The sequence below is a fragment of the Phymastichus coffea genome, unplaced genomic scaffold, assembly GCF_024137745.1.
Source record: "Phymastichus coffea isolate CEN01 unplaced genomic scaffold, Cenicafe_Pcof_1.1 PCOF00046, whole genome shotgun sequence".
Taxonomy (NCBI): Eukaryota; Metazoa; Arthropoda; class Insecta; order Hymenoptera; family Eulophidae; genus Phymastichus; species Phymastichus coffea.
The window spans coordinates 821,328-830,781 of NW_026706857.1; the positions used below are offsets into that span (position 1 = coordinate 821,328).

The 9,454-nt window shown below is 38.9% G+C and overlaps 1 protein-coding gene across 1 annotated transcript; it reads right to left on the bottom strand.

The window, feature by feature from the left end:
* Positions 1 to 5,292: 5,292 nt before the first annotated feature.
* Positions 5,293 to 7,453, bottom strand: LOC131664942 (homeobox protein abdominal-A-like). Its single transcript, XM_058936435.1, has 4 exons — positions 6,805 to 7,453; positions 6,426 to 6,572; positions 6,085 to 6,210; positions 5,293 to 5,849 (listed from the first exon to the last, which is right to left on the bottom strand). Exons 1-4 carry the CDS (start codon positions 7,451 to 7,453, stop codon positions 5,293 to 5,295), a joined length of 1,479 nt encoding a protein of 492 aa, XP_058792418.1.
* Positions 7,454 to 9,454: the final 2,001 nt, after the last annotated feature.

Consider the following 9,454-nt stretch of genomic DNA (forward strand, 5'->3'; position numbering starts at 1 on the left):
CTGAGCGAGAGAGAGCAGAGAGCTCGGCTGCTCGCGGATCGGGCGGCTCAAGCGAGCAGCAGAGCAAGGCAGGCAGGCAGGCAGGCAGGCAGCCGCGACGTAAGCGCGCTCTCTGGCGCTCGGTAGCTGTCACGTGCCGCCGGCTGGCGTGTCAGCCGAACGCTCTCGCTCGGCCAATCCCCGTCGTTCGTCAAACCTTGATTGGCCTCTCTCGCTCTCTTTCTCGCTCTCTTTCTCGCTCGCGCTCACGAGGATTCTTCAACCCCGTTCTTCTTCATACGCCCGCAGAATCATAGAGAGGGAGACTATCGCCAGGGGGGCTAATGGAGAGATATTTGGGAAGCTCGCTGCAGCTCCCAAGACTTTTCCAGACTTATGCGTGTGTACGTTTTCGAAGAGTGGGGATATGTATGTGTCGAGAGAGGCCGAGACCATCGACGATGCATGCGCGAGACCTCATTCGACAACTTGCTGTCCGTCAAATCACACGCTTCTTTACATATCCAATGCCATGATCGAGCTTTTATTCTTGTCGAGAACCATTCTTTTTTCGATCGTTTGGAGAGGTTCACATTCTAAATATTTTTTCCTCCTGATAAAAAATGTCAACGACGAAATTCAGTAGTACGCTAGTACGCGCAATCGTAATGAAAAAATGGCATAAAAATGCACCTGAAAAAGTTATTACAAGGCGTAAGCGAGAAGCAAAAATGAGCAGGCTGCACGTGAAGCCATCGAGAAGCTTGCGAGCCTCTAATCTTGGCGCGAGCATTGCCGTCGTCCCGTCCTCGATTACACAATCTCCTGGTCACTTGCACAATTTCACTTTTGCAGAGGCGCGCGCGCGCGCGAGCGGACGGCTGCAATAATCGCCGACGGAAGCCGCAGGACATTAGGACGGCGATTATCGAGTTTGCAGAGAGGGCGCCCACCTACGCGGCATCTCTCTTCGTTGTGATTTCGCACGAGCTACGTGTCAGAGGAGCTCTGCGCGCGCGCGCGTGTGTGCGAGACAATGTGTTGGCGAACACGCGCGCGCGTATATGTACACTGTGCGAGAGCGAGACAAGAGAGAGGGGCCCGAAAGCGCATAAGTCAAGTTGGAGCTCTCCTGGCTGACAGTTTTATGAGAGTTTGATAGCCGCGCTCTCTGCTCTGTGTTCTCCTTTTCTTTTGCTCCCTAAACAGCCTGCGTGCGCGCTCCTCCTCTGTGCGAGCAGGTTGCAGAGGGCTTTTGCTTATACTTGCACTCTTTGTGTATCGGCCCATAAATTCAAACCTGTTGCCCAGGAGCGCGAAAAAAATCGGAAAAAAGGCTGCTGTTTGATATTTTTTCTGCGTTACCACGTTGAAAGCTTTTTGGACTTCTCTTCGTCGATTGCGTATTTGTGTGGAATGTAGAGTACGGGTAGCTTGAGGCTATCGTAGAGTCAAGTGAAAAAGGGGATAAAGTGAGAAGTGAGAGGAGAGCGGAGGGGGCAGGAGGAGGTCAGCCGTTGGAGGCGGAGCTCTTATGCGCTCTCTCATTCTGTCTCTCTTCGCTGTTCTTTCTCACAAGCTCTAATCCTTTGAACTTGGCAAAGTTGCTCTGCTAGAACGACAAGTAAAATAACAAATCATAAATAGACTTTGTACTTGAGCTTCTCATCTCAGCTATGAGCTTCTGCTGATTTTATTTTTACTTCAGCGTTCGTTATATTTTGTTTGTGCTCTACTGTTTTCTTCTAATGAAATCACTCTAATGAACGTCCAATAATCATTTTACAAATCACACATTCGGACACCCAATATAATCAAATATTACCCAAGACGTTGAAAATTCTTTTTTTGTAATTTGCGTGGGTATTATTGAAAAGTTTATTTTTCAAAAAAATAAACGTTTTGAAATAACTTGCAAAAAAACCAAGAGAGCGAACTCAGCAATGTATTTTTCTTCAGGTTTAAAGTAGTAAATTTAGATGTTGCCATCATCAATATCAAAGTGAACTCTCTGAATTGCAGACTTTGCGTAATCAAATAATAGAAGTGCCCACGATGATCCCTCGAAAATCATTCAACAGAAGTTAGCGATAGTGTAGCAATCTGCCGCCAGATGTAGCGAGTGTGGCACTTCTCTACAGAATTGAAACTCGCGTCCGCCTCCTGGCAGCCCCACTGCTTCGAAACGTTATCCCCACCCCTTGTACATCCGCATCCAGTCGATGTGGGAGCCCCTCCACCATCGTCTCCTCCTCGATCGCCCGTCCTTGCGTGTACGCCGCGGGGGATTCCCCTCCACACCAGAGACAAGCACACACCTCGTTTGCTCTGCATCTTTGTGTGATAGTTTTTCGAGTTTACTGCTGGGGATAGTTTGTCTGGCATTTTTCCTGGCATCCAACCTCTATATTTGCTAGTTATTTAATTAATTTCAGATGTTACATCAGATTTTTATTTTACAAAATTTTTTTTTCAAAATACAGTTTTTATATTTTTGATATTCTTAAGAGTAATTATTTTTATACAAATGTGTATTTTATTATTTTAGCAAGTAATTTTGAAATCAGAATAGTGGAATATGACTTGTTGAAATAGATGATTTATTTTCATAATCACACGAATATTTTTTAACAGATCTATCATTTGAGTAAATAATACAATATCGTTTACCTATAACATCGTTAAATAAATATATGAGCATGTATAAATATCGGTAACTATGATAATTGAGTTGTACTTTATAACTTTCTATTATCAGCAGACTACTTTTTTACGGTATTACAAGCTGATCATTGGTAAATGTAGCAAAAATTAAAATAAAAGATGTTACATTCAATAATTCTTGACTTGAATTTATATATATTTGCTAATTCATTTTGACTATCTAAATAAATTATTAACAAGCAAAGTTCAGTATAATTGTCAATGTATCAATTATTAATAGCAATTTTGAACTATATTAAAATTATCTATATTCACACTTCAAAAGCTCACGGTGCTTGACCAGCACCCTATACTTGATTTAATAGGATAAATATAAGTCTTTTATAATAATATCACTATTAAGAATAAAATTAAAATTGGTAGATGAATAAATAATTATGATTTATAAGTATTTATTTATTATAACGTAATGATTTATACAATGTTTTATATACAGACTAGTCATTTTTGAGATGTTTCAAAAATATTGCAGGGATCATAAATAATTAAATAATAGTCGTTTTTCTAAGTTACGAAATAGTATTATGAATAACACTTATAATAATAATAATGTATTATAATATTTATAATATTTAGAATTATATACTTCGATTAAAAAATAGAAATATGTCTCTAAGTACGTCATCAAAGCTATTACACGGCAAAACCTTAAAATCCTATGTGTTTAAATTTAAACGTTTCAAGTGTGTAATTGTGACGTCACCCATAAGAAATACATTGTCGCTGAATTTAAACATTTAGAAGTGTTTCAAATTGAGGACAATGTATTTTTTATGGGTGACGTCATATTAAACGTTTAAATTTAAACACATGGGTTTACCGTGTTATGATTTGTTTTATTTCTAAAACTGTTCTCCTATTTACACTTTGTAACATACAGGAAAATCATTTACGCGGGAAAAATCTATACCAAGAACAATAGCCAGCACCTAGGTTACTCGTATTCAAGAACATGATAACTTTTCCGGAAGAATTTCTTCCGAAAAAATTCTCGTGTACCAGGCCAGAGAATAGAAACCCAGCCCTCCCCGCATGGAAGACCGATGTTCTATCCATTGAGTTACCCAGGACTTTGAATTTTAAAGATTTGGATTTTCATAGAAAATATCTCAATAATTAGATTTAATAAAACTATCATTTACCTTTTTACAAAAAATAAATAGGTTTCATTTTTTTTTAACCAAATCTTGCTTGTGCAACAGCGGTATCGAAAAATACTGGTATAAAGTTTCGCGGCCTCAGTGAAACATCAAAGATACCGGCAAATACGTAAGCGGAGGATACGCGTGTGCACAGTTCTGTCGACGAACTTTCACTTCCTTGTCTTATCATGGCAAAGTCTCTTAAATCATCTAGCGAATGATTTCTTCGCCGCTTACATTATCTCGAGCTTGGCGCGCTAACATTAATAATCGTGCAAGGACCTCTCTCCACGGATGATTTCAAAAGGAATAACATTTGTCAATCAGTCAATTGCTACCGCTGCCTAGTACACTTTGTCGTTGAAATTTTTTTTTCTTCAAAATTAAGCCGTTAAGACATGCTTCACATGTGTACAGTCTCGCTCTCTCCTGCACTACTTACAAACTTCATGTACTATATAACCTTACTAAAGATCACACTAATATAAAAAAAAGTCTTGTTACCCTTGTCAATTTGTCGTTAATAAAAATAATTACATTTTTTAATTACGCTTGTAACTTCAATGAAAAATAATAAATTATTCCGTAAATATTTTGCGAAAAGAAATGTCTTTAAAAAAAATAGCACACCTCGCGTGTTTGCTGCACACGGCCATCTTCTTTTCGACGGTAGAAAGCAAGCAGCTGCACGCCAGCCGTGCTTGACCCTAACTTTGTGTCTATGTGTATCGCTTCCCGACCCTATATAACGTTTAACCGCCCTATACAAGACGGTTCTTTCCCATCTCCGGAAACGAGAGCTAACTTTTACGAGAGGTACTCGTGTGATAGAGGCTGTGACCTTTTGTTTGACTATTACCAGCTAATAATTGTTTATTTAATCCAATTATAAACGTTTTATATTATTTAAACTAAAAATTAAGCTATTTATAATAACACATTTCGGTTGTTTCATTTTTTACGAAAAGAAATAAAAATTGATCATTTGTGCATAAAAATAAATTTATCATCACTTTAATTCAAATAAATTAAGGCGGTATCATTTAAATAACGTTACGGTGAACTAAAAAGTATTGAAAAATAGAAATATAATGATATATAACATTTTACAAAGTCACTTTCCACAGCTCTCATCACTCAATTTACAAAAACGGTCATGCTCCACCCAATTAATATCATTAACAACTCAGATCAAAATATTTTCCCTCGAAATGACCTCCGCGAAAATCGTCGGTGTCTAACAAACTATCCACTTAGAGCCTTATAAAAACGATACTGGCAGACAATCAAAAAAGGAAAGCCTGTTGTGAACTGAGGCGCATCCGCATAGGTAATATATCTAATATGAGGCCTTACCACGGAAGGTATCCTATTCTAAACGATGAGATACGTATCAAGGTCAGCAGTAACACTCGAATTGTCCGCGTCCTCACGAGACACCATACAGCTACAAGTTCGAAGTTACCTGATGGTACTGCGAGTAATTCTGTTGAAAACTGTTACTAGGATTCGTGTAGACACTTGACAGCTGATACTGCTGCTGATAGGAAGGATGCTGTGTTTGAGTGTCAGGATGAGTGGTATAAGGCATCCTCAAGGTTGGTGTGACAGACTGATAATGACTCAAGCCATTGTTAAGCATCGAGCCTTGAAACTGATTGGCAATCTGTTCCGGTTGATTACTTGGTACAAGATTACTCTGGGCACTCATTTGTGGTGTAAGTTCGGTTGCGTGCTCGTTTGTAACCCGCGTTGACTCGGTCGGTATGGTCGCGGTTCGCCTCGCCGGGTGGAACCGTCTGCCCTCCTTTTTGGCTTTCATGCGTCGATTTTGAAACCAGATCTTTACCTGGCGATCCAACAAACCTAATAGTGTAGCGATTTCGTTGCGCCGCGAGCGCGTCAAGTAGCTATTTACGCCAAACTCCATTTCTAACTCGAGCGTCTGCTGACGCGTGTAGGTCTGTCTCGTGCGCTTTGGTACTGCAGCTGAGTTTCCTTTGGCTGTTTAAACCAAGACAAAGAAAACATCAATTTACGATCGTTATTTAAATGCATTAATAATTAATTAACATATTAATTTAACAAATTTTTTTTTCATTATAATAAAAATTTATGTTTAATCGTGTTTTATTACGTTTATTTAAATTTTGTAGCATATAATCGAAGGAAAAAATAATAAATTTTTTTGTATATAGTAGTAAATAAAAGATATTAAAATAAAAAAATTTTTTTAAACCTCTGATAGTATTCGTCTGATTATTATTGGCAGATGCGCCGTTATAATAAGAAACTGCAGCATCCTGTGGCTGTGGTTCGAGCATTTGCGTACAGTTTGATCTTGCTACTGATGTATTTGTGATAGCTGAAATCAAGATAAATAAAAAATAAACATGGTATTGTTATTGAAATACATTAGGAAAAATTGTTATTTAAATTATATTAAAAAATTTGCTTTTAATCATGTTTTGTTATGTTTATTTCAATTTTGCAGCGTTTAATTGGAGGAAAAAATGACTACATATTTTCGTATATAGTAGTAACTAAAACATTGTAAATAATTTAAAAACATTTTCATACCACCAACATTGTGCGTCTGATTATTATTAACAGATGCACCGTTAACATAAGAAATTGTGTCAGTCTGTGACTGTGGTTCGAGCGTCTGCTGACGCTGGTTTGCTTGTTGCATAAGGTTTGCTCTTGCAGCTAATGTATTTATGGTTGCTGAAATCAAGACATGAAAAAATTAAATTGAGATTGTTATTTGAATATATTAAGAAAAATAATTATTTAAATTATATTAAAAAATTTGTGTTTAATTATATTTTATTATGTTTATTTAAATTTTGCAACATATGGTTGAGAAAAAAATACTAAATGTTTCCATATGCAATAATAAATAGATATTTAATAAATAGATAAATAGATTTTTGAAAATTTCAAAAAATGTTCATACCACAAATCCCATGAACATTCAGCGAATTGGTAGTCGTCTCATCGTGGTCGTACACACTGCCATTCTGTGCATCGTTCTCCGTATTATTTCCGCGTAAGCCGTCGTAATAAGCAGTAGCCATTACACCCATAGCCTCATGGGGGGTAGCAGCACTGAGGGGTGAGGTGGGCACATACGTAGGAACAGCACTTCCGAGAGCAACGCTCTGCTGCGCCTGCGCGTAATTTTCGACGTAATTTTTTGCCGCGTGGTTGAAATACGCCCTAGCAACCTCATCTATAGTTGCAGTCATTGGCGATGTACGATCGGATGTACATACCGGTGATGGGGTACACGGCGGCGTTGAACGTGGCGAACAAGCGGGAGACCTAACAATCAATGTTGGATTTGGCATATAATGCTCGGCCACGGCATCTTTCCCGTGTAAAAGCAAAGTTTCCAGAATCGGACTGGAAGTCGTAGACGTAGAGCTCGGTTGATGTTGGTTGTTGCATGTAGCGACGTAATTTGAAGCCTGAGATGCCAATGATGTCACCGAATTAATGTCTGCCAACCACTGCGTGCAACATGACTGATACAACGTATCCGGTACATAGGAACAACTAGGTCTATTCTGCCAGTCGACATTAGAGTAGGATGAAGACGTCATGCTGTTGTTCACTAGAACTGTAACGATTAGCACTAATTATTACAATGGCACTTGCTTTTTCAACACTCGATCGCGAGATGCGAAGACAGTGGAGCTGTCGCAGCGAACTCTATCGGTATAAACTGGGCCAGCAAGAATCTGATAACTCAAAACCGTTGAAGCGAGGTGACCAGGTTGAATGGTGACTCGCTTCTGAACGGGAAAGAAAGTGTCAGCAGAGGCTGAAGTGAGAGAGAGCCAGCGAGCTAGCGAGCGAACGCGCACCACTTCGAACGCACAATGAAGCCGAAATGATTTGTGATCCCGTGACGTCTCTTGGAGCCCCTGGGTCCATAGCCGAGGGTAAGCTTGGCTGCCACGCGTGCCAATTGGGCCCTGGCTAGAAACTTTCACTGTCGTTTATTGCACCGAATAGTAGGCGTCGAGACAGGGGAGGGGGGAGCTACGCAAACTCCAACTATAGTTTACGACAAACGTAGAGAGAGGGAGAAAGAGAGAAAAGCACGGAATCAGCTGTCGGGATCGCCGCCACCACCCCCGATGTGCGTATATGCAGCATGCGTACCCCCCTCCCACTATTAACGCTATTGACAGAGAGCTGCCCATATTGAATTCGCACCACCTATATATCTGATGCGAACAATGGGTGCACGCAACTACGGGGGCAAGACCATGTGTTCACTGCGTGTATATGTATACAGACAGATTTTTCATATTAGATAGGACCTGATTCCCGTGTGGGCCGGGCTTATATATATATAGTTTTTGCGCTTTTTTCTCCTTTTTAACTATATGCCGTAATATATTGACTTTTTTCTTTTTTTCCATCTCGATTGATCCATGATAATTGGAAATCACAGTCTGATGATATTTATATTTGAATCGCGCTCACTGTTAGTAGTACATTGTTAATAAATTACGCTTAGGATGACTGGGTTTAAGTAAATTAACTTCCAATAAATAATTCTCAAAGTTCAATGTAAATTATTTTCGATGGATTATTCTATTTAATATCTCCGTTGTTTGAAATTCATTAAGTATTTTGAAAAGTAATTTTTAATAATTTAGCTTGAAGACTAATTAAGGCACATTTGCTATAATTCAATATTTATTGGAAATTAACACACTTGTTGACACAATTGAATATCACCAATCATCTTTTTTAAAAGAGCGAGCACTTGACTTCTCATTTCAATATTGACAAAACATCACCCTACATCATTCTCCACACCAAATTAAGACACACAGACGCTTGCTGCACGTTGTACATTTTATAGCCCATACCACCAGCTCTTAATCTCTTTTTATACTACCAAATATCTTTCACGTTGAGTGCGGGCAACTCGATCAGATCGAACAAAGGCAATAAATAAAAAGCTTGCGTCTGACGCGCTAAATGTGCATATCTCAATGATTATCAAACCGTCTAATGGAGTCGGCTTTTGCGGGAGTATAGTACTTAGACTCGGTTATATACGCACGTGCGCACCCCTCGTATTTCGCCCCCCTCCCCCCGCTCTCTCTCTCTCTCTCTCACTCTCTCTCTCTCTGTCTTGTCCGCGCGATTATTATTAATTATTTTGGTGAACATTCGAACACAACGACGATGATCGGCCATCAATCACTGTTTTTTTTTCAAAAACTTGTGCCCGCTGCTATTTACACATTGTCCGTTACGTGTCTGATGATAGTTTTTCTTACACACAGAGATTTTGGTGACGATTGCTATATATAACTTTGATGATTGTTCTATGAGAAAAATTCTTTAGTACTGAAAGTAGAAGTTCTTTTAGTACTGAAAGCATTTCGTAAGTATCTTGTATTTTCTGCTTAATGTTCGTGTGAAATAGGTAACAAATGATTTTAGTGGTTCTCATGTAATGAAAACTTTTATAATTATTACAACGTTAAATATATGAAATGAGAAGAATTCATTGACTTTAAAGCAAAAGAGTCAGTCCAGAGCTAGTAAAGAGCCAGATGAACATATAAGAAGACGAG

What these genes read in the sequence shown, in the direction of transcription:
- LOC131664942 (XM_058936435.1), bottom strand. Translation starts at nt 7,453, where the DNA reads ATGACGTCTTCATCCTACTCTAATGTCGACTGGCAGAATAGACCTAGT. An exon ending in TCAGACGCACAATGTTGGTG is followed by an intron (nt 6,211 to 6,425) that starts GTATGAAAATGT and finishes TCTTGATTTCAG; the next exon opens with CTATCACAAATACATCAGTA. An exon ending in TCAGACGAATACTATCAGAG is followed by an intron (nt 5,850 to 6,084) that starts GTTTAAAAAAAT and finishes TGGTTTAAACAG; the next exon opens with CCAAAGGAAACTCAGCTGCA.